The sequence below is a fragment of the Bacillus rossius genome (assembly GCF_032445375.1).
Source record: "Bacillus rossius redtenbacheri isolate Brsri chromosome 9 unlocalized genomic scaffold, Brsri_v3 Brsri_v3_scf9_2, whole genome shotgun sequence".
Lineage (NCBI taxonomy): Eukaryota > Metazoa > Arthropoda > Insecta > Phasmatodea > Bacillidae > Bacillus > Bacillus rossius.
The window spans coordinates 35,621,853-35,647,491 of record NW_026962013.1 but is presented as its reverse complement, the minus strand read 5'-3'; the positions used below and the strand labels follow the sequence as shown (position 1 = coordinate 35,647,491).

The window sequence follows — 25,639 nt, the reverse complement described above, 5'->3', positions numbered from 1 at the left end:
GGAGACATGCCCGATTGTTCTGGACGGGAACCCAAGGGCTATATAAAGCGGTTGGGTCGACCTTCGAGTCAGTGAGTCGGAGTTCAGTGGGGAGTTCTCCCGCGGCGGAGTTTCCGGGCGATAGTGCCGCGGGGGCGGCAGAGTGGCGAAGTCCTTGGACGAAGGTTCCAGGGCAGAGAGTCTGAGTGGGGAGTTCTCCCGCGGCGGAGTTTCCGGGCGATAGTGCCGCGGGTGCGGCAGAGTGGCGAAGTCCTTGGACGAAGGTTCCAGGGCAGAGAGTCTGAGTGGGGAGTTCTCCCGCGGCGGAGTTTCCGGGCGATAGTGCCGCGGGTGCGGCAGAGTGGCGAAGTCCTTGGACGAAGGTTCCAGGGCAGGGAGTGAGTTGTGTGGAGTCGGGAGTTTTCCCGCGGCGGAGTTTCCGGGCGATAGAGTCGCGGGCGCGGTGGAGTCCCGAGTGAAGTGGCGAGCGAGTCGTCGTGTGGGATCTCGGCGAAGGGTGTGACGGCGGCGACGGAGTCCTGCGGCGGAGACCCACGAGGGGTGCCGCGGTGAGAGTTGCGCCGGAAGTGCGGCCCAGCGAGGTGTGTGAAATGAGTGACTGGGGAATAGACATTTCTTTAAGTGTAGTTAATTATTTGCCATTTTAGAAGATTATTTGTAAGTGACAAGTAGTGGTAATAAATAAAACTGTGTGTGTGATAAAAATCTTTAATTGGGCTATCCTTTACGAACCCGCAGGGAAATCGTAACAATATATATATATATATATATATATATATATATATATATATATATATATATATATATATATATATATATAATTATTTCATCTCGAATCTTACTTCCAAGAGGAAAACATGTTTATGCTCATACTTTAAACAGTTTGCAACACGTCAATTTTTTTTATGTGTAGAGTGTCAGTTAAGGAAAATGTACTAATCCATGGCCTGAGTTCTCGGATTTTTTTGTGTAACGTATTTCTTAGCGCGGTCTGTTATGATTAATATTATGGCCGATCTCTTATGTGCGATTGTGGCGCAATGATAGGACATCGGTTACGCATTTCAGAGCACCCGGGTTCGAAACCTGTCAAATCAATATAAACATATGTAATCTCAACGAAACATTCTTTATTTCTATTACTAAAAATTGGCCGTGCATTACCCGTGTTTTGTTTTTATTCAATAATATTTGTCTTAAATTATCAATTTATAGCACAAATCGTATGTGACAAGTCGCCGAACTTCCAGCACCGCAACCTATCACGAAACGGCAAATATCATCTTACTTTATCCTTACAATTTTAACTTTTAACTACATGTGTTATGTCAGTTTTATAATTGAGGAGGAATTGTCTTCATCTAATTAAATTTAGTTTAGTTATAATTTTTAAATAAGAGAAGGAAAACTTCAATTTCTATTTTTGCATTGTGCGTCACTTGCATCACGATGAAAACCTCCTCCCTCCCCCCATAATAACACTTTATAAAGCCAGTCCCGGAATTTAATAGAAAGTTTTGTTCATTTTTACACAATATTATAGATTTTCTTTGCCACTTATTTGTTTAACGCTAAGCTACAGATATATGATTTGGAATATTGGAATGAAATGTTCGTATACTGTAATTCAGAGAAACCTCCACATTTGTTTGTAAACAGGTTTGTGCAGAAGTTGTGGTAGAGTCTTCACGACTGTCGTGCTGGTTTTTCCAAAGATTTCTCTCTCTTTTTTTTTTTTTTTTTTTTTTTTTTTTTTTTTTTTTTTTTTTTTTTTTTTTTTTTTTTTTTTTTTTAGATTTCCCCGTGCCTTTCCAATCTTTCTTTTATTTTTTTTCGAGGCGTGGCCGTAGACGCAATTGCAGCCGTGGCCCCAGATATTGCCAACAGCCGGGATGCATGCAACCTTTTACAATTGAAACCACGTGTAAGGCTTGTCCGGAAACACATTCTGTTCTACTCCAACCGAATTTAGCTACTAAAATGCATGCTGGAGGGCCACAGAACTGTTAAGGTGCTGTATCGGGATTCGGGTACTCGCCAGAAACAAAAACAAAAAAAAGTGACTTGGCTTGTACATACGAATTGCGGACAGCATAGTCCAGGACACCAACCAGCAATGTGGATATTCTCTGCCGCGACCTAGCTTTATATGTGTCTATGCATGCTTTACTTGAGCTTACCTTAGTACGCGCCAGTAGCGGATCCGGAAAGGGGGGGGGGGTGGACTAAGGGGCTCAAGCCCCCTCCAAAAGCATCTGGATCCACTATTGTTTTAGTGTTTGCCTTGATAAAGCCTAGCCTCAGCTGGGTCAAGCCCCTCCCAAACCAAAATCCTGGATCCGCCACTGGTACACGCCTAGAGTTTAAGTAAGCCATGTCTGGAAAATGCTATCTTTCTGGCGTATTAAAAATACACATGTCTTGGCATGAAGATTTTGGCTTAAGACGCACTTAAGCTCATCCTTAACTCGGATTCCTCCGGGAAAATCACTACATTGTAGTTGTACGTTAGGTTATGTTCATGCATGGCGCACAGTGCTAGGGAAGTTCGTAGCCTGGGCTTCAGTTTATCTTCGCTTACTTGCCCTTTGAGACTGACCTTGTTGAAGGGGGAAAAAAAACTATTGTCATACTTTTATTCCCATCATTCTTGCAAATAACTTCTCAACAGCGAGATCATTGGAGAGACGACTAACACACGCCGATACAGACCATGATATCGGGACAGTAATCGGCCATGGCGTATAATAAGAAACTAACACCAGTTTTTACCTGGAGTAATCCGGAGCAACCATAGGACACCTAAATCAGGATGGCTGGGTCCTGCGGTTGACTTGGAGACACTTGTTCTTATACGTTATACTTATTCAGTCCACTAATATGTGAAATATAAGGTTGGAGTATTGAATAGTCGTTTCCGCGAGGGGAAAAAAAAACATTGTTGCGTGGTCGCCATGCACTTAAGAAGTGAAACTTAACAGATAAGAGGGATGGGAAATTTTTATGGTACTCTAATATTTGAAACACGCGTAATCATGAGTTGAAAGTAGACTTTTACTTCCATGACTTCAGTGAATGGATAAATGGGTTTATGATAGCTGAAATATGATACATAACCCTATTTGGAAAAGTATATATATACAAAATGTCACAATTCTGATGCAAACACCGCTATCCAGCTTCTTAGTTGAAAGTTTAAGAGTTGGAATTACGAGTTTCGAATGTATGGAAACGTTTACCCTCTACCGGCTGTAAAACATTTTCACATAAGAAATCTCACTGCTCATTAGATTGCAGCAAGATATGTGTGCCAGCTGTTATTTCCTTGAAATTGGCGGCCGTCTGCAAAATGGCCGTTTAGACGCGCTTGCTTCCGCACAAAATTGCTGTGATTGGTGTGTCAACAGTGGACAGTCGCCTGCAAGAAACTCAGCCATTTACGAGGCACGAACAATTCCAAAGTGTTTTAACTAAATCCATGCCCCCTCTAGTCACAGGGCATGCGGGCTCCAGAGACGTTGACGTGTCTGTGGCCGGTGCCCCGGCTCCAGACTTGTCTGCGGGAACGTGTTGTTTACATAACGCCAGTCCCCGCGGGTAGGACGCGCTGGCTGCCGCGCCACTGGTTCGTCGGGACGCAACTTTCTCCCCGCCGCGCCGCGACGCGACGCGACACGTCCGGCAAACACTCCATTTTACAGCAAACTGCTCTACGCATCTGCACTACTCACAGTACCTACCCCAATACATTTCGCGTCTAGCCTGTTTTAGCTTTAGGGTTTCACGTTAGGCAATTCAACACTGCTACCAAAAATACGGAAAGTATTTTTTTTGTAAAAAAAAAAACATTTGACATTACGGGATAGATTTCCGTAAAATATTTCTTAAATCTTAACGGAGTTTCCTACGTCTAGGTGTCCACGTTTAGGTAAGTCAGGAATTATATATTTACAATTCTGGAACTCATCACTGATAGTAATTTAAAGAAAAAAAAGGTTATGCTCCAGTCTGCCACAACCCAGACTCTAAAATCTTTATTTTTTTTTCTCAGCCTAATCTTTAGCGCATAGTCACACACACACATACACACACACACACACACACACACACACACACACACACACACACACACACTGTAAAACGGCGTTTGCAAGGTTCTGTTTTAAATGTAGAAATTGGGGGATGGTGAAGGCTGAGATTTATTTCAGAAAATAGCATATTAAGTTAACTATTTTTTTTAAGGAAAATTTTGTTTACGGAAGGTCAGGGAACTTTTATTGCAGATTGAAGTGTACATCTTGTACAGACTACACGGACGCGCAGCACACCTTTCTTTGCAAGACCTCGAGGCGCGAGGCGGCCGCAGGAAGCTCAGGCTTGACGGCTGGTCGCAGTCGCTTGGCGGCGGTCATGCCCGGCCGTGCTCGTCTTCGGCGGAGAAAGCGTTCCGTCCTCTGTCCTCTCACTCACACCACTGTTGAGGTCAAGCTATAGCTACAGCTCATCCTTCGTTTCCAGTCAGCGTTCCAGTGGTCATTATGCTCTCTCTATCCAGTGCCACGGCGCAAACACTGTACACACAACGTATTAATTTAATGAACATGTTTTTAAATGTATCTGAGACACTTGTGTTTCGTAAAGGAAAATAAAGAATTATAGAATTTTCCATATAAGCTTTCTTGTTGTATTTCGTCAAGACCATCTGATTGTATTCAATTTGTACTTCCAAGGAGACGTAACTTACTGACGCCATCTTTGATCCAAACATTTTTGCTTACAATTTTTTTTATTCGTTTAATGTTCAAAATGCTAGTTCTGTTAGAGCATAGCACATAATTTAATGGCATGCCTTGTTATCAATAGAGACCGACTGATAAACAGTTTCTCCTGTGAAATCTGTAATAATTGGTGTTAGCACTGATTTTTTTTTAAATTTTAGGGTGACTACAAGTGCAATAATAGTACCAATAGACAATGTTTTATGATGTTAGAAAAATATATAATCGTATTGCAATTAATAATGGTGTGTGCAAAAAAATTTAAATAGTACTATATACTACTAGAAAGAGTGAGACCGGGTAGCTCTATGTACACAGCGAAGACAAACTGGTTGTTTTTTTTTCTATTTGTGTTGGTTTTGTGCTTCGTCATCGAGGGCAATAGAGACTGGCAAAATCAATTCAGTTCAAGGAAATGGAGTAAGTAATCGCCAATGCCCTGTTCAAGGAGCCATTCCACAATTTTCCTGCTTATAAAAGTTTGGAAACTAACCTAGTTTCAAGCAGTTTGACTAATTTAATGTGTTGGTAGTCAATTGTTAAATTAGTATTCCGCGATCTAATAGCATACATTTGCCGTATTGAATGTTTTTCATCATTGTACATTCGTACATAGATAACAAAACATTTTTTTATCAGAAAAAGAGATGAGTGTTTATGGCGATAGTGTTGGTATCGTTAGTAATGCAAATACTGTAAGAAAAAATTGTGTCATTTTGGCCCGGGTCAAACGCCACGTTGTGTCGCAAAAACGTTTGCGCTCTTCGTTATTAGTATCTGAGGTTTGACTTAACACGGCTGTTTGGAGCCTACAGCCTCCAAGATTGTAGTGGACACCGTAGTGGAACTTGTAGTGAATGGGCTTCATGATTCGGCGTTGGGCGACGACTGACTGGAGAGAGTAGATGTTCTGGGTCACTTCGTAGTAACCCAACTGGAAAAAAAATCCCTGTTGCTGGAGAAAAACATGTTTTTTTTGGTCGGATTTGTAAGAAAGAGCTTCGCTTTAGGTCTAAGTGTACCTAATATTTACGAACGTTTATGAACTTTTAAAAAAAAGTTACCAACTACGATTACAATAATATGTAATGGTCTCAAAAAACTTTCATACAGACTGAAAAAACCTGGAAAAGTCAGGAAATTTCATATTCAAAAATGTGTAGCAACCCTATAACAGCATGAAGAATATTTCTGTATGTTCGGTTTATTACATAGGCGACTGGAGAAATATAAACACACTGTTGCAGCAGCACGCAGTATTGATGAACACACGCGCTTTAGGAGGACATTTGTCGCTAATAGTGAATGAAGCGGAATCATCTGATGTCTAATTTCGTATGTAAGTGTCTGACAGTAAGTGCCCCCATTAGTATAGGTGTTGTCAGTTTGCATTTTGCTTCTTGCGAGACTCCTTTAGAAGTTCTTTCTCATCGTCATTTGATGTAGTTAATAGCTATCGTGATGCAAATTAAAAAAAAAAACCTCAATAGTTAAAAAAAAAATTATATTGCTTAGGACACTATCTCAAACAAAATTTCTTGTATTTTTTCAAACAATGTAAATAAAAATCTGGCCGCTTGAAAAAAGTTAATTAGGTCGATAATACATGTTCTTTTTCTCAGGTGGTGATTAATTCGCGTATGAATTCAGTATTTATTCACGGCAACGCTGACTTAAGCGGTGAATTTATGATGTGTGTTGGATAGTCACTCAAATGTGAAACTGAAATATCAGTAAAGGCTCTTTTATCGGACACGTTCGGAACCACAGCCATGCCGAATTATCGAACGTCAGTTAAGTTTCAACGGGAATGCCAAAGAAAACTAGTATATACTACAGTTATATCTAAAACAAGTTATAAGTGTCTCTTCGGTAAAAAAAAAAAAAAATACACGAGCGTTATTTTTCAAACAAGGTTCTGGTCTCACGTCGTGTCCGTCATTCGGGTCGCTTCTTCAACTGATAATAAACTTGTACATGAGATCTGTAGATTATAGCTGGCAGCCAAGGTCGGCTTGACCGATGCCGGTTTACAGGATGTGCCGAACCAAAGAATGCAGAATGAAAGAGAGCGAGGCGTGGCGGTCCCTCGTGGGCGCAGCAGCACTCACCCGCGGGGCTCAGCAGCTGTGCCAGAAGCAGGAGCGACGCGATGACGGCGAGGTCCATGTCTCACCGGTCCATGCCACACACTGGCAGACTGGCGGGCTCCGTCGCTGCTCGCCGGCCCCCTTCCACTGCGGCCTCATTGTTGTCCCTGCTCTCTCTTTCTCTTTCTCACGCCACCTTCTCTCCAGCTGCGAGAGGATCCGCGCTGGGCGGCCGGAACCACCCCAGCACGTGCCATTACTTTGCGGACACACTATTACCGGACATTATTACCGGACGTGAATTCTAAACCAGTGTTCCAAATGGCGCGACCTTACGTGAATGAAGGATTGAACTGTGGCTTAAAAGTCTCGTCTGTTGGTAACACTAGATAGAAATTGAGGACAGGATGTCTACAGGACTCGAAAGTCACGCAGGTGACGAAAAATTAAAGAAACTCGAGAACTGGTCAAGAAAGTCACAAAAAAATTCACGAAATAAACAGTAACGGAGCTGGAAGTCACGAAACTTTTAATTTAAAACGCCGCTTGACTAAATTGTATTGTTTTCGAGGTCTCGATTGAGTTTATAGCAGCACATTTATAATTGTCAGTTTGAATCATGTTGAAGTTATCTCTGAAAAATCTCTTAAGAAAAAGAAATGATCGCGTCCCAACGAATATTATGGATATGTTTCGTATTTTGTCTAATTGTGATAATATATATTAAACGACCCTGTGAAATGAAGAAAGCTGTAAGAAAATTTTACCGAACGGTCCTGAAAAAGTCATGAAATGAGTTGACCAAGTAACGGCGGAACAATAAATGGGTGTTGGAAACGGGAGAGCCTCGAAGAACCCTGCTCACGGCAATATACGTCGTGTTTCCCCTCTTGCGGAAAATCTCCCGAGTTGGATCCCGCCTCGGTGCTAGGCACGTGATACGACCACACTATCACGGTCGATGGAGCCCATGACGGTGTACCTCCAGGCAAGCGTGAGGGTCTGCGGCATCGGCGAGACACGCGGCGCTGTGGTCGCGCCTCGGGCCGTGAGAGCGGCGTCGTGGTTATCCAGGTCACGGTGTGGCTTGGTGTTAGGGGCAACGCCTCACCTTCGGCCCCGCCCTTCTCTTGCACTGGTTCATTCATGTCCCCGCCGGTGTGCGAGCTTCTGGAGAGAGAACTACGAGGCCCTTCTTGCTGGATCGCGGACACGGTGACCAGGTGGTGGCTCGACGGTGAAAGTCGCAGTCGCAGCCCGCGCTGAACTCGGCAGTCTTCTGGCCACCACCACTAGGCAACACAATCTTAGAACGAAGGTGTGCTCAAAATTAAAGTAATTTATCACTTTGGCCGTCATTGCTTAGGAATCAGAAGAATCAGTTGTCGAAGTCCAACACGGCGTTATTCAAGTGGTTGTGAGCTTCCCGTTTTCGTGTCATCTGCGGTCTTCGTCTTTACAAATAGAATACCCGTTTCGTAAGTTATTTGATAATTTGTGCGAAGGGATCATCTCGTTACTAAACTTTTGTTTTCTCACTAGAAATTGACTTCGTTGATATTTGTTTTGGCCTATTTCCTTCTTCTCCTTCATAACATTTCTTAAATAGTTTTGAAGATAAAACAGGTATTTAACAGGCCTATTTATTATCTCTCGGTTAAGAAACCCAGCTACACAAATTGACTATCGTATAGATTTACTAAAGTTGCAGGTTTATTCTTTTCCGCGGTCGCTTATTTACTTATCCTTGAATCATTTTTTGCTATAAATATGGATTTAGATAAAACTAGTTTGTCATTTAGTTTTGCTTACTCAGACGCGGATCAAGACTTTCGCTTCAGGTAAAAAAAAAGGGGGGGGGATTATAAAAAATTCATTCTAGTTTTGTAATTTATGTGTGGAACTAAAAATGGAGTTATTAGTTATTTATATACTTACAAGGGGAGGGTTCGAGTCGGGACTAAACGATTTGGCTATTTTTTTTTTAGAAAGTAATTCATTATTACATTAAGTGGACTTATATTATTTCGCTTCATGGAAATCTTTGGTCTTAATATTTATTAAATTGATCAAGTTTATTATAATTCTATAGTTAAATTTCCTTTAAAATTATATTTCACTTTCTCTGCAGCTATTATTGTTCAAAGAATATTATAATTTATTTAAATAAAAAAGTAACCCTGATGTAAATAGTATAAACGGAGTGCTTGTGTTCTCAGTGGCTCTAGTTTAAACCGATAATTACACATTTCCTATACGTATTCACACTATAACGGAAGTGACGAAACAATCACTGCACTAGTAATTATTTATTGTAAAAATATATTATTAAAACATAAATATCACGTTAATACGCAATTCAGCCCGAATGGTTATAGCAACAAATAATATATTAAATTTTTTTAAGCTAATGGAAACACCTACGTATAATAAAAACTACACTAATCAATTATTTATTGAATGTCAAAAAGAATTATAATTTTTCCTCATATTATATAGATTTGAATTGATTGCGCGCGCGCAAATTTTGGGTCGGCATATTTTCTATTCAAGAACTTTTCTCCTGGGTTCATGTCAATTTTTTTCATATTCTATTAAAAAAAAACCGGTAAGAACTTGGATAGAGGATCCGCCATTAATACCCTCCGCCACCCCCATATCCCTTGGATCCATTCCTGTGTGATGCGAAATCACGACTTACCGACGCCTTTTTTTTTTCTTCCTATTATATTAGCGCTGCAGTTACAAATAACCGAGCTGCATATTTGACGACACGCAACTTCATTTATACACATGCAAGAAAACTAGGATAAAATTTTTTTTCTATTTTTACTCTTGGGAAACATTTATAATCACACTCTTGAACCTGTTTTCGAACTATGTAAATAGATTTGTGTATGTAGAATACGTTTGGAGGAAGCGTGTTTTGTTTGTTTTAAAAGCCTAGAGAGGTTTTGAGGGTATTGTGCATAAGAAGTGGTGGTGCTGGATGTCGCAGTGTTTGTAAAGCCTAGAGAGGTGTTGTGGGCAGTGGCGCAACAACAGGGGGGGGGGGCAAGGGTATTTTGCCCCCCCCCCCCCTTTCTGAAACCTTGAAGTGGGGGCAAACGGTGGCAAAGAAAGTGCTGTGTAATCAATTTTTAGATAATAAAACTGCTTAAATAGCACCATTTTCCACCTTTCAACCTTGAAATACGAATTTTCCCGGGGGAGGACCCCCGGACCCCACCCCCGCTTCAATAGGGGGATCGATGATTCTTTATCAAAAGGTATATTGCCCCCGCTTTGGAAATTCAGATGTTGCGCCCCTGGTTGAGGGTATTGTGCACAAGGCGTGGTGGTGCTGGGAAAGCCCGGAGAGGTGTCGAGGTGGTGGTGGTGTGTGTGTTGCAGAAGGCGGAGAAGCTGCGCGCGGGCGCCGGCCGGCAGCAGGCGGCCAGCGCGGCGCACTACTCGCGCGCCGAGCAGGACGTGGCGCGCCACTTCTCGCGCCTGCACGGCCTGCTGCAGCGGCGCGAGCAGGCGCTGCTGGCCGAGCTGGGGGAGGCGCGCGCCCGCCACCTGGACTCTCTGCGCGGCGTGTCGCGCCTGCTGGCCGACCAGCTGGCCGAGGCCCGCGAGGCGCTGCACTCGGCCCGCCTCGCCATGCTGCCCGCCAACCTCGCGCTCGTCGACGTGGCGGGCGTGCGCGCGCGCCTCGCCGCGCTGCTGGAGCTGCCCTGCCACCTCGTGTCCTCCTCGCCCTCCGGCGGCCCGCCCGACTCCCTGCGGTGCGTTCCCACCACTTCAGTTTAAACTTACTGGCGAACATTTTCTCTGTCAATGCATACATTTATAACCTAATTGACTTTTGTTCATTGGGTATTTTTAGTAATCCGCAATGCACAATCAATAAAAAATTTTGACTTCAAAAAGTGTCAAGGTAATGTATGTAGAACCCGTACTGCAAGCTGTGGATTAATAGTTGAATATGGATCAATGTGGCACAGTTGTAAGACACTGGACTTGATCAGTATTCCCAGTATGTTTTTTTCATGGTTTCCCAAAATCACCCCAGGAAAATTCTGGGGTGGGATGATACATCATGAGCATTTGAAAAATTTAGTAGTTTTTTTCTAAATTCTCTTTTGAAAGAGAAACATAATCCAAATTAAGTTAGTGTATTGCAGTAAATAATTAGTCATTGAAGTCTTAATTTATGGGTATATATATTTACCTTGTTTTTATTCAAGTTATAATGAATTTAAAAAAGTAGCATGTTTTTTTATTTGATTTTTTTTTGTTTAAGCACTCCAAAATTTTGGAAATAACTCTGTTATAAATAGAAAATTTAATTTTTCAGTCAGTAATCCTTAAAGAGCTGTGAGCATTCTTTACTTAAATACCAATCACATATACAAGAAAACTTAAGCAAATATTATTGTGAAAGTTATGATTAGGAGAGTACATGATTTCTTTTCATGTGGTTACATAGTGCATAATTATGTTGTAGTAGTTGTTGTAGTGTTTTAGAACTCTCTTTATATAATTTAAAAGCAAAAATTATTTCTTTGACATGGGTTCTTTGTTGTGAATGTGAAGCGGAGTTGGATATGAAGCAGAGCCCCACAGAGTTCCGTCATGTGCAATCTGTTTACCTGGGCAGAAAATATCTGTATCAGCAAGACTGGGCAGGTCTTTAGCATGGTGTGCCCACTGTGTGTGAGGCTGAGACTTGGAGATTTTCCCCTCCCCCTTACAAATTTAATTTTTTTAAACGCAACAGGTGATGCTGATAGTTTTGTTTTGTTACGACAGGTTTATAGCTGATGAATCGTTTGTGGAACAGTTGGCTTCTCACGGCCAACTAGAGCTGCACACTAGTGACAGCCATGAACTCCGGAAGTCTGAAGATTTGCCAGAAGACTACATTATTGAACCAGTGGATGAATCTGTGCTAGGTAAATAGAATTAATAATTTAAAATTGTAAAATTTTTGTTTGCACTAAAGTCTGTTTTTTTTGTAATATTTAAGGTTTTTGACTACACCCATCAAATTGTTAATTTTGTTCATGTTATTTATCTATTATCTATTAATATTGCTGTTTTCGGTACTGGATTTGGTTTAATTTTAGATAAAAATGTATTTCCCCCCCCCCTTCCTTCTTTGTTGGGGAGTAGATGTTGGTGACTTTAGAGGTATCAAACCCTTAAAAATTAAAATTAAGATTTTTTATTTTATTTTTAATTTTGAGTTACAAAAATTTTGGCTTGACAGGGCAGACACATCATTCCAAGTTTTAACTTTATATATAAAATCAAATAGATTATTATCAGCAACCGAGAGAAAAATAAAATCATTTATTTCATGGCTGCAGCTGAAACTGTCATAATATTTTCACCGATTGACAAATATTGACGTTAACAATTGACTTAACCTAGGTGCTGTGTCTTGTTTAGCCATAGAATATAATACAGAAGCTATTTGCAATTTGTGGCCTAAAATTTTAAATAACCAAAATAACCAAAATGGTGTAGCCTAATCTCCTTAAAGGTCCCATCTTGTCACTAGTGTTTATGTGTTAGTGAAGTGGAACAATAAGTGCGATGTTAGCTGGGTTTTTTTAGCGCGGTATCGTCTCTTAAGTGCAAGGCTGTGGACTGGCAGCAGTTTTCAAGTCGTGCATAGGGCAGCTGTGAGATTTAAACAGTAATCATAGTTTAATTTGATAGAGAAGTATAGATGAAGGTGTAATGAATGTCTCTTAAGTGTTTTCATGAATTTTTACCGGGTGTTTCATGCCTAAAAAATATTCTGAAAACATACATTTTAGCTTTTTTCACTCATCTAAATATATGCTTTAGAAGTGATCTGGCAACAACTATTCGTCTGCCCTCAGTGTATTCTTTAATGGTTTTCGTAAACAGACCTCACTTGGATATCTTGAGCAGTTTTCAAATTGCATGGTTTTATTCTGAAGCTCTTCACACCGTGTGTGTGCCCGGTTATGCTGAACCTCAACGCTGTATTGAACGGTCCCCAGTTTGCTGGAGTGTCGTGTTTGTTCCGTGCAGAGGACGTGTGTCCCCCGCTGACGTCCAGCTCGCGGGCCTCCTCCGTGTCTGCTCTCGGGGAGGAGGTGGCGCCCCCCGCGGAGCAGCACAAGTCTCCACCCGGGCAGCCCCCCAGTGGGAAGGTGAAGATATTTGCCCTCCACGAGCGCCAGGACACCACAGGCCCCAACAACACACACCCCGTCGTCAACATGGCACTCAACCCCGTCAACAGGAAGAGGGCCAGGAACATCTTGGCAGGTATCTGCCGGTGTATTCTTGTTATGGCTGTTTCATTTCAAATAAAGAAAGTTTATACATGGAGCTTTAAATGGTTTTTTTGAATTTGCGGGTCAGAAATCGAAAAAGTGCTGTAAAAATGTATGTTCATTGGTAGGTAAATCTTTCAAAGGGAATAATATACACACACACACACACACACACACACACACACACACACATATATATATATATATATATATACACACACACACACACACACACACACACAATATACGTATCTGCTGTATTGGCAATAAAAAATTTAAATCATTGAGACCTCTCCATGTCCCTATACCATGCAGTAGAATACAATATGATTACTCACATCTGACAGTTTTTTGGTTTATTATGTAGTGCTTATTTAGTAAGGTACATCTATTCCAAAACTAGGCATATATAATTAAAAATAAATGTAATCGTAGTTTACAGTATAAAATAAATTTTATTTTGCTGTTATTTATCTGCCTACTTCACATCTATACACTTCTTTACCATTAACTACAGCAGGAAAATATTGTTCCACCACCCCCCCCCCCCCTCCCTTTTACGATTACCAGGAACATCAGAAGCTGTGGTGGTGACGCATGTCAAGGACCCGGGTGATTTCTACGTTCAGCTCCATTCGGACCAGAATAAGATCTCTTCACTGGCCATCACCTGTAAGAAGTTGGCAGCATCCAGTACCATCCCTACAGAAGTAAAGCCTGGCAAGTTACCTTATCACTTATTCTACACTTTCTTCAATCATGCTACTTAAATAGTCTAGTAAATATCTTGGCACACTGTTAAACAAGTTACGTTTTATGATAAAAAAAATAAACCTTTGGCTTGGTTTATGGCACTGAATTACTGTCAAAATTCTCACTGATTAGTCCTCCGTGGCCATTATCACAAAGCTGAGTAAACAAAAGCAAAATTTCAGTTGCAGTTGGGCTTGACTTATTAATTTATAGCTGTGTTTGAAGTTTGCATTTTTTAAGTCAATGTTGGTGTTGAAGGTAAGATAAAAATTTTAATGTGAAAAGACAAAAGTAATAGAAAATATTAAGAACATTACTGTATGAATGTTATTATTTTGTGGAATTTAAAATTTTAAAGGTTTTCAAATTTTATGTGCGGTATTTTTTTTCCAACTTACCTTAGTTGAACAAAATGTTTTCTTGTAGGTGAAGTCTACCTGGTGTGCTATAAGGCTGACAAAAACTGGTATCGTGTGCGTGCAGTTACTGTGATACCTGCGCCTGACGATCAGTCTGAGCAACATGTCTTGGTACAGTACATTGACTTCGGCAATTCAGAAAAGGTTCCTATGTCCAGGTGTGTGGTAACCCTTCCTTCATGTAATTCTGTTCAAATTAATTATTTTTATTACTCAGTTTTTGTCTTGTCATATTGACATTTACAAGTTAATTTTTGTATTTAGTTAGTGTACTAACAAATTGTATTTTTGATATCCTGTTTAACACTGCATTACTTTTCTTCTAAAATGGATAATTTCAGTAACTATTAATTAGTGACGGGTCAAATCCCCCATTTTCTTAAATATGAATCTCTCATTCAAATCCCAGAGAGTATCTCGTATACTCCTCGGTTCCAAACTTAAGTGTCAATGGTCAAAAATAAATTAATGTACAATAAATAAAATTTATTAACTATGGTCTTCAGCCTTTTAAATGTTTGTTTCACCAACTTAAGCTTCCAGAATCAATATGAATTGTAATTTTAATGATATAATTACATGTTAAAAGTACAATATTTGGGGAGTGGTCGACAACAGCAAATTTTTGCTTAAATTGTGTTTTTTGTCTTTTGTTTTTTTGTAGTTTTCTTCTACAGACATATGTGTGCTTAGCAACGGCGTTGTCCAAAAGCTTACATCAAGTTATAAGCCTTTTTTACATTTAGAATCACAATGTACACGTACCAAAAATTAATTTCACTTATAAAGCTAACCTCTTAAGTCTACGTGTCTTTTTTTTTACATTTTCAATCACATATTCACATATGAATTTTGCTTATAAAGTTAATTGCACAAATAACTCTTTTCCACATGAATAAATAAATTGTAGATATTTTAAATTAAATAAATGAAATATGGTAGCATCATTCGTTAGCAGTTATGAAAACAGGAGTAGACAAACACAAGCAGCATTACGAGAATTCCGTAGAATCACTGCTGCATCTTACCTACCTCTCCTCTGCCATTTCCCCTTCCTCTAGCGGATAAGAATTAAACTAACATGGTGTCAGCGCACTCTAGCAGACGATACAATGATGATGGCTTCCAGCAGACGAGAACAAGATGGCGGACATGACGTCATGCTAACTGGCGATATATATATGTATATATATGACATAAGTGGCGGGGGTCAGTCTGCCAGCACCCACCACGGGGGAAGGATAGGTCGCCATTTGATTTTGCCCTCTCCGGGTTCGAACCGAGGACTCCGAGCTCCGTGTCGAAAAAGTATGCTTTTTAAATAGTTTTTATTAAAATTTTATTAATTGAATTTTTTTTTCATTAAAATCAATAAATAAAGATTTTAAAGATGGCGACCGTAGCGGAAATTGCAACGGTGACGTCATAATTCAAAATGCCGGAAAACAAAATGCCGGAATGTTCGAGAAAACAAAATGGTGGATCCAAAATGGCCGCCAGGGTCAATGTCAAAGTCATGGTACTACTTGTCCCGTTATGCTTTGTCCCGTTACGCTTATAAAGATGGCCGCCGTGACGTCAGAGATGGACGTGACGTCTACAATCTTCAATCCACAACCAGAAGCCAGTTTCAGGACCGGCCAAACTATACTATGTACCTATACTCTCTCTTGTCGTCTTCCCATTATATCGCTAGTGCTTGCGTTGGAGTGGCGTCGCTGCTGACACACACTCCTCTAACGGTTCCTTCACCACATATCTCACTATTCACCTCATAACTCTAGAAAATTTTAGCCCCCTCAGCAATAAAGTTTCATTTCAAAAATGTATTGTGTTACTAAATGTAAAACATCTTGAAGGAATCTGAAAGTATATTTTCTTAAGTTAGAATTCCTTTAAAGTGAAGTACATTGACGTCCCTCGGCTTCTGGTCCCCGTTTTCCCGTTGAAATAAATGTCCTGTTATGCCCGTACTGCCCTCGTCGGAGAGGTGTGGGTCCAGGCCAACGTGGCCGGGACCGGGAAAGGCGGGACCTGGAGGGAGAGTGAAGTGATTGCGAGGAATGTTGGTAGGTTGTCGCAAGCAGAACACGGCATTAACGAATTTCACGAGCCGTCTTTTATTAACGCTTATAAAGTCCTGCCGCAGCCTGGCGGAACCGTCGCGGAACAAGTGCCCTACCACGGCGACACGGACTCCCTGATGACGGGGCGGTTCTCAAATACGTTTCGGCGCGAATCGTAAAGTTTATTAATGCTAGGCTGACCCAGTGAGAGAGGGCCCGAAGACGGAGCGCTGTACATACGCGGCCCGTTACGTAATGTTCCGTGGACGGTGAAAAGTTCAGAGACTCGTAGCACCACGTTCGCGTTGTAGAAACTGCCCGCTAGACACGTCTCCCGATGACTCGTAAGTTAACAATGCTAAGCTGATTCACGGTGGCAGCTCAGCTGCCGTGACCGACTGCGGACTGAGCGAACGTTCAATCCCGAGCGCAACGTGCGCGGCTCGCGGAGCGACGAACACGTCTGTCCCCGCTCGAGACCAGGACGCGACTGCCTCTCCCCGCTCGCCCGCGGGCCGGCGCCCGCGGGTGGCGGGGAGGGAGGGGAAAATCGGCCGGCGTGGGAGAGAGCTCCATCCCGCGGCGCGCCAGGCTGCAATTACATACTACGGCGAAACCCTTCAGAACAGTTATTGAATTATTTACAAAGACATACACGAGACATTAATTACACAGCGAACTTGCACAATAATTAATAAATAAAATAAGTTAATTACATTTAAGACCCTTGATCGTTTGCAAATCTATATATACACAGACATAACCCTCACTGGCATGCTAGGGCGCACGCGGGTGCGTCCCTGGCCGTCGCACTCCACTGGGGACACACAGGGAGGACGTTGACGAGGCATAACGGCCTGAGGGAGCCGAGGAGACACTTGGGTCGACGTCAACATATTTTGTAACTAAGTTAGAATGGATTATTACTAAGTATAACTTAATTTCAAAGCTAATGTAAAATAAACTTTTTAACTATCCTTAAAAAGTTATTATTGAATAAGGTTATAGTTGCTGCAAATCTAACTACATATGAATTTTTTTTTGTTTTAGTATGTATTATGTACAATTTTCTTCTGTCAGGTTACATGCAAGTACTATTTTATTGTTATTACAAACAAAAGAAGTTTGAAAACTCAAGACATTTGCTGAAAATACCCATTAATATAATATAATTTAATATAGGTATGTAGGTTATATTCAGTAAAAAAAAAAAAAAAAAAAAAAATAATTTTCAGAACATTTTATATATTGTAATCTTATTTAGAGGTAGTCACATTTTTGTTGTTTGCCATGAGGATTGCAAAATGTGTGTGTGTTTTTCCAGTTTGCGAGTGGCTCCAAAGCCTTTGCTCCAGACAGCATTCCTAGCCATTAACTGTGGTCTGCATGGCATTCATCCTGCTGGTGACAAGTGGTCATCAGAGAGTATAAAGCTGTTCGCACAAATGGTCAATGGGTGAGGTGTTTTAATACTTTTGTAATAAACATTATTATTATTGTTGTTGTTTTTATTATGTAATGGGTAATATTTATTTTCATGAAGAAATATTAAACGTAGGTGTACTGTTTTTAAATGTGTATTCATTGGAGTCAGCCAATAGAATTAAACATCTAGGTGAACTACAATTTTTGTTACGCACCTGTGAATGGGAAAATTAGACTCCTGTGTAGTATATTTCTCTCTAAAGTCACTATGGTACAATGCACATAGTGAACTGGCTAGTACTTGTAAAAAACACAAATATCTGAATAAAACTTGTCTTTCTGCTACGTACACCAGCTTCCTCGGGACTGTCTTTCTTCAAGTACAAACGTTTAACTGCTGAATTAACTTGATTATAAGACTCTTAAGGTGCTCTTATTTTTTCACTTATTGAGCACAAAAAATAGTGTCTCTCTCACAATTGATGCCATCTTAACAGTCACCAAATTGATTATATTTTAAAACAGTTGTGTTTCGAGTTTTAGGGATATGAAATTTAAGTAGGGCTTACAATATTGACGACTGTCTACATTTGCTCACAAAATTACCAACCTTTCTAAGGAACTTTTAACAATCTGGTTATTTGGTAAGATGGTTATATTGAAAGTTACATAAGAAATGGGCAGATGGTCGTTTGTCTCATTAAGATATATAATGTTCTTACTTGTGCACTTACATTGTGAATTTTTTTTTATTTGTCTTAAAAGTATAAATAAGACCTTACTCTTTTGGTCTTGTTTTTCTAATGGAAAATTTCAGTCAGATTTGGCCTCATCATGTATATTGTATTAACTTGTTTTTATGCTAATTTTTATGAATGTTTCATTTTACTGGATAAGCATTTCATATAATGTTTGGAAGTTAATTTTTGGCACAATATATATTCTACTTTGTACCTGCTATTTGCAAAAAGTTGGACAAATATTTTTAATCAAAATGTATGTGTGACTTTGAATCATGGTTGCTTACTTGAACCTTAATTTCTGTGTTCTTGCAACTAGGTTATGTATTCAACTGAACTTCACTGTTTGAATTTCAAAAAAGCATCTCTTAAAAATTTCTGAAGTAGCAAAAATCTGAAATGGCGGGTGTGGCCGAGCTAAGCACATGATCTGCAGGTTCAACTTAAGTGAGGATGATTTTCAAGTGTTTGCTCTGTTGGCAAGCAAAGAGACGAACGTTGCCATGCGTGCTAAGTGCTTGCCGTGTGTTTTGCTACAGCTCAGTTGTGTTGATGGTAGTGCTGAACTATGCAGCTGACAAGTACGAGATCGACCTGTGTCGCATGCCAACTGGCGGAGAAGATGTGCCTTCGTCCGTTCTGGATGCAATGGTCTTCCTTGGTTTGGCACACTATTTCAACAATGTCCAGCGACAGAGTAGACAGGTAGGGTTTCCCAGCTCATGTTAAACAAGGCTATTCATTCTTTTGCACTACCATGTTGTAGCCATTACTTGAAAATGCATAATGATAGGAAGCTGTTTTGTATTGTAGACTGTAGGCTTATTTTTGTGAGCAGTAAAAAATTGTTACAATTATATGTTTATATGAAAATCCTCTAGCAGTTATTTTGCCAGTCTACTTTCCTCGGGGTTGCTACGGTCAGGGAAAACCTGGAAAACCGGGAAAAGTCAGGGAATTTCATGGAGCCTGGAAAAGTCAGGGAAATTAAGAAACATACTGGAATTTGCATAGAATTGTTACATTCTTGTAAAATTTACCAAATACATTTTTGCCCAACTGCAGTTCAAATTTAATACGTCACCGACATCAAAACTAACAAATAAATAAATGAATAAACGCTTTACGGACTTTGCATGACGATCTGTTGTGCTGTGCAACGCGATCGATACTGACCATGATCGATACTTCCCGCGATTTTGATAAGTCGATCGTGGCAGAGCGGAAAAAAACGGTTATGATGGCTGAATTTGCTTTGTTTTCGTGAGACGTTTACCGTTTTGTGCTATGGATTACGGATAAATGAAAATAAAGGCCTACGGGCTTACCTTTGGCTTGGAGTGTGTGTGTGAATTGTAGTTTGTTAAATTATAGTGTGTGGTTTTCAATTTTTTTGTTGAAACTGTAATATGAAAACCATTTTCCATTGTTTACATTGGTAAACAGCATGAAGAAGAAACTTTGAGCGCTTTACTGCGTAGTTCGTTATCAAATTAGTAACCACCACCTTAAATATGATAGTATGTGTGTTTTGCCTTGATTCCAATAGCATTGACTTTAAATACATATGTATATATTTAAATAAATAAACATTGCATGTACGAAAATTTTGGAATGTTTTTAAGGCGACGTTAATTTCAAACTGTAAACGAAACAAACATGGAAATCAAAAATGTCTCAATTTTGTAGAAAAGGTTTGTTTTTTTAAGAAAACTGACATTACTTTCTCTGAAAATTAATATGTAAGATAACGAACATCACAAGCAGTAAACATGTGATACGATTTCTCTGACATTTTACTACAAGTTTTTCCCAGCTTTTGTAAATTTATTTTTTTGTTTGTGCTCATTTGTAAACAATATGGACCTAGGCCTTACAGTGTGTGATCTGATATAAGAAAGTGGTTTTCCATGATAGCCCTAAATTTATGCCTCTGCTTTTTGAAACTGAAAAGCTATCCCAGTTCTCTGAAAAGTGAGTTGTTATGAGTAAGTATATTTAAAGATTTTTTTTTTGTTTAGTAGTACATATTTCACTACATTTATACATAGTTTTAAAAAAAAAATCCATGTTTAGGTACATTAACAGATTATATTAAATTTATTATCCCTTAAGTGTAGTTAGTCTCGACACTTACTGTTGAAGAAAAAACTTGTGCATTTCCAGATATCCTAAAGCAATCCCACATGGAGTATTTCCCTATATACCGACAACAGCTTGTCAGAGACATAAAGATTTTGATCAATTACAAAAGACATATATTAACACTTTCCGCCTTATGCTACCGAGTACAATTATTATTTTAATGGCCTGGAAAAATTTTCATTTAGACTGGAAAACCTGGAAAAGTCAGCTACCCTGTTTCCTACTCTCTCTTTTTTTAACCTGTTTATATAAATTGTTTTAGATTTAACTTTCAGTTTGTTAGAATTTTTTTTTGTATAATACTTGGTCACACTTACGTGGGTGCATTGTCAGTAGTTCTGTGAAGTGTATACAGTACTTCCCTGAGGTTTTTTCTTTTCTTTTCCAGCTCACAACCAGACCTGATCCATTCTACAATAAGCCTGGGCTGAAGCATGGGGACATTGTTGATGTTACAATTTCACACATCGAAAACCCTAGCAGCTTCTATGTCCAAAAGGTTAGTTTTGTCTGTTATATATTATGTTCTTAAGAGTTTTTTGTTGTGTCATTATTTTTCTTCTAACCAAAATACTATGCAAAGGAAATTAAGTTAATTTTCTACATCCTCGATTTTGGATTTGTCATTAACTTGGTGTTTGCAAATTCTTGAATTTGTTTTGTAATCATCTTTCACTTTTTCAGTGATTTTTTTATTGATACCCAGATTTGTGGACGATCAGTGAGGTTGCACTAATGTTGAGGGTCTAATGCGACTCATTACATGGGCTAGTTGGTGTCCAAGTGTTTCATCTGCAAGTTACTGTCAACTCACTCTTTTGTTGTTAGTGTCAAAAAGATGTTGACCATACCTTATTAACTATCTTTGAATTTGCTGAAGTTGATTCACAGTACTCAAGAATGTCCAAATAAATACAATTTCGTGTAATGAAAATTATGTTTATTGCTATAAAATTTAATTTTGTATTATTTAATAGTTTTGACAAAACTGGGTGGGTGGTGGTTGTTTTTTTTTGAAAGATAAATGGTGGTGGTTGTTGTCTTGTTTTTGTTTTTTTAAAAAGATGATAAATGGTGGCAGTTTCCTGCCATCTGCCAAAACAGATATCACCATGACTCGCAGCTTCTCATTTCCAGTCGTGCATGCAATGACAGTCTTAACCCTGTTTCAACGGTACTGTTGCCGCGCATGTCGAAATACACCACTGTTTCATCAGCATTTCCAATTTGGCTGCACAAATATTTGTATTGTTTACGCAAACCAATCACATAGTGCTGAAATTTAATCAATTTCTCTTAGAAATCTTTTTAGTTTTTGCGCTAGTTGTGTTGTATGCCACAAACAAAAACCACATCTTTCTTATGCACCAACCAGTACTTGCCTTGAAGCTGTCCACAAAATGTTCAATTCACTAGCAATATCTTGGGCTTTTAATTTTATTACGTCTCATGAAATTGGAATTGGGTCTCCTCTCTTCTCGTTAATGATATTTACGTTTGTTTCAATATCAGAGAACTGTCCTTTTTTAGGCCCTCTGAATGCTTTCCTCAAACCATTTGCATTATTGAGACGAAGCAAGTCCACCCTCCAATTACGCATGTTGCTTTCTGTAACATCATATTTACGAGCAATTTGGCAGTTAGTTCAAATTGCATGATTTGCCACTATAATCTGAAATTTAGCATTGTAACTTCAACTCAGTCATTTTGTTATTTTCAATTGCGAACTCCCACACCTCTCTACAATACCCATTTTATAAAAAAGGTCACTTTCTTACAATGCAAAACAAAGCAAAAGTGACCAAACAAATGACAATCACTTCTGATACTGACCCAAACGCTGACTAGTAGCGCTGTTACTTCACGTTTTGGCCACATTGTTGGCGCCGGCCATGACCTTGACACAGTTCTCTCTCCACACTGCGCCGTTTCAAACATTCTTCCAGCAGTGCAAAAATGTAGGTTTGCGATTATACTGCGGCCCTCACTTTCAGTTTCAGCAGGTTTGCTAAAAATCATCGCATTATATTCAGTTAAATAAATGTATTATGTACTTAACAAACATGGGAATATTAAATTTATGTACGTATAGCATAATAAACAGTGTAAATTGCAGGAAGCAGATTATAGGTGCGTTGTAAACAATGGAAATGTTTTGAATTGTGTCAAATGAAGTTAAAATGGGACTGAAATAAAATGGTGCCAATAACAGAAAATGCAAAAAGTGGTAATGTAAAATCGGGGTTCTACTGTACATGTGTGTATTAAGATTTCACCTTCACAATTAGTTTACACACACACACAGCACACAGGTAATTTCATGGTAAGGGCAGCCCTCAAATTTGATTTGAACCATATATTCATGCAATACTTCACAAATCAACTGGATGAATTTGGTTGGGTTATATTTTGAAGTTATTTCATAATACTTGTAACTTGGCTGGCTGCATCTCTGAGACATGGCAAATCACAAAGTATGGTTACAAAAACTAGTGTAGAGAACAACCATAAACTCAACACATGGGTCAAGTGTAACTTTTGGTGAATGCCAAGTATCTGTAGTGTTGCGGTGGTTTACTTCACACTCCCACTAAAACAAATTGCAAGAAAGTGCTTTTTTGTTTTCATGCTATTAATCAATCTTACACCTTTCATCTTGCGAGATGAGAAAGTCTGCGGCAAAGATGTTGGGGACGAGTTGGGTTTTGTTTGTTAAACACAAGTGCTGATAAGTTTTAAGTGACAAACATTCCTTTATAATATAATTAATTATAATGTACATGTTCTTTAGGCAAACAGCAAAATATGAACATAAGATGAGTCAGGTAACTGTGTCTACATGAAGGGTTGTTTCTTTCTAAGTGTAAGTAGTTACATGTTTTACAACAATTTTCAAAACTAGCAAAATACATGTAGTAGTAATGTTGCATTTTATAAAGCATATTTTTACTTGATTTAGCTGAGAAAAAAAAGCATTTATTTAGAAAATGAGCCATAATTGCATTTTTTTTTGGAAATTACAACAAAACAGCACCTAAAATTTAAATTAGTATTAAAAAAAACAGCATCTTTAGTGAGATGGTAATTTTTCTGGCCCGTGGTTACAAGTCTGTTATTTCTTATTAGTTGAGTAGGTGAAAACAAAATTCATATTCCTTACCTTACATATTTGGTGTTAATGGGCAACTTTGATCTACATTGTGAGGTCTATTTTTTTTCCCTTTTGTGGCAGGTTGACCAGTCATATGTGCTGATGAATGACATGATGGAAAAGCTGGGAGAAGAGTATGCGCTAATAGGCAACAGGGGTTTGGTGTATACCCCGTATCTGAGTGAGTGTCTCATAACTTAAAAAAATGCAAATCACAATTTTGTATGTACATATTTTTTATAGTATAAAAATAATGATTTACATTTACATTCCCTTCTTGGTTCTTTGTCAACCAAAAGGAAAATAGTAAATTTTGAAAAAATTTGAAACTACTTGAAATTGACTCTACTAGAAAATAATCAAGTTGGTACTCTAATCAACTTGACTCAGAGTTATAAATACTGTACTCTACTCAACTTGACCCGACCCGACCCAAAAATTTGCTGACTCATTCATCTCTATATCCTTTTACTAGAAATTAATCATTTACATGCCCTTGTAAACATGTTCTATGTTCATTCATTATTTTTTATAGTGTTGTCCAGTAGTTAGTCTGTTTACTAGTCAAGTCTTATGTCGTGGTTATTTATATTTTTGAAATTTTTTTTGTTTGTTCTGATGTGTGTGTTTATATAATTTTATTTTTGGTATAGTGCCTACCATTCATAGCTTCTCAATAGAGTTGAGGGACTAGAGAAAATAGATTCAAGAAAATTTTTGGTGGGGTAAATAATTCCGGCTGGAAATGTGACAGAATGTTGAGTTTTTGAGTTTACAATTTTCAAAAATTTCCATATTATTAAAAAAACAATTGCAATTTGAATTTGTATAGGCTCAAATGTAGTTATTGTACAATAAAAGAGGCTGGTAATTTTTAAGAATCACAAAATTAAAACAAAAAGTCCTAATTTGCAAAATAGTGACAAATTGGCCCATATTCACACTTTTAACTGTAGTTATTAACGGTTTATTACATATTTAATTTGTTTAATATTCATATTTTTGATTGTGAATGAGATTCATCCGGATTCCTTTTTGTGATAGAAGTGAAATAACTCATTATTTTGTGTATGTTTCAAATTCTGAATAAAGTGCTTGTTTATGATCATGGCTGTGAATATTTTTTATGCCAACATTAATAGTTTGAGTTTGAACTGTTGAAAATGGTGCATTTTTGATTGTAGGCATGTATTTAATAAGCTTAAAGTGCAGTCAGTTCTTTCTTTGAAAATAGTTTGCTAAGAACAATTTTGACATATTCACACGTATACTACCGGAATATACTGCCCAACATTTTGTAAAATTGCCACAAATGAATTCTGCATATTTGACTGAAAAAAATTGTATGTCAGTTAAATATAACATATTTAATATTGAATATAGGTACTGTATTTAACTGAATATAATGTTTTTTTTATACATAAAACTGTGGAAACTAAAAGTAGGGAGTAATGCTGCTTCATATTGATAAAATATTATGGTTCACAATAATCTGACTAGTGAGACTTCATAAAATATCAAAATGAAATCTACTATGTAGAATTATATGAAACCCAATACACAGTTTTATACAATATTAAAAAGACCAGGAATGTAATCAAGTAAGATTTTATTTTCATAAAGATAGAGTTTTATATTGCAGAGTTCAGCTTAATTGGGACCTTCGAAGACTGGTTTTACAATAATTAGAATGAAAATTTACATTTTTTGCAACAAAAAAAAACTTATGCTGGTAATAATGTATGCAGTAGGCCATATTTCCAATAATTT

General features: G+C 38.6%; 2 protein-coding genes across 3 annotated transcripts in view; one reads left to right on the top strand and one right to left on the bottom strand.

Moving 5' to 3' along the window:
* Nucleotides 1–7,848, bottom strand: part of LOC134542955 (uncharacterized) — a 30,019-nt gene extending 22,171 nt beyond the window's left edge. Inside the window, exon 1 of the mRNA XM_063387580.1 lies at nucleotides 6,890–7,848. Within this exon, the coding sequence (XP_063243650.1) occupies nucleotides 6,890–6,947 (58 nt within the window). The 5' untranslated portion in view covers nucleotides 6,948–7,848. The remainder of the gene's footprint in view (nucleotides 1–6,889) is intronic.
* The window catches only part of LOC134542975 (RING finger protein 17), a 233,541-nt gene that overhangs the window by 147,726 nt on the left and 60,176 nt on the right, over nucleotides 1–25,639 (top strand). For both annotated transcript variants that reach the window (XM_063387612.1, XM_063387613.1), the window contains exons 6-14: nucleotides 10,262–10,638; nucleotides 11,666–11,808; nucleotides 12,923–13,162; nucleotides 13,741–13,890; nucleotides 14,350–14,500; nucleotides 17,733–17,864; nucleotides 19,113–19,278; nucleotides 21,107–21,217; nucleotides 23,951–24,050. In XM_063387612.1, the coding sequence (XP_063243682.1) occupies nucleotides 10,262–10,638; nucleotides 11,666–11,808; nucleotides 12,923–13,162; nucleotides 13,741–13,890; nucleotides 14,350–14,500; nucleotides 17,733–17,864; nucleotides 19,113–19,278; nucleotides 21,107–21,217; nucleotides 23,951–24,050 (1,570 nt within the window). The remainder of the gene's footprint in view (nucleotides 1–10,261; nucleotides 10,639–11,665; nucleotides 11,809–12,922; nucleotides 13,163–13,740; nucleotides 13,891–14,349; nucleotides 14,501–17,732; nucleotides 17,865–19,112; nucleotides 19,279–21,106; nucleotides 21,218–23,950; nucleotides 24,051–25,639) is intronic.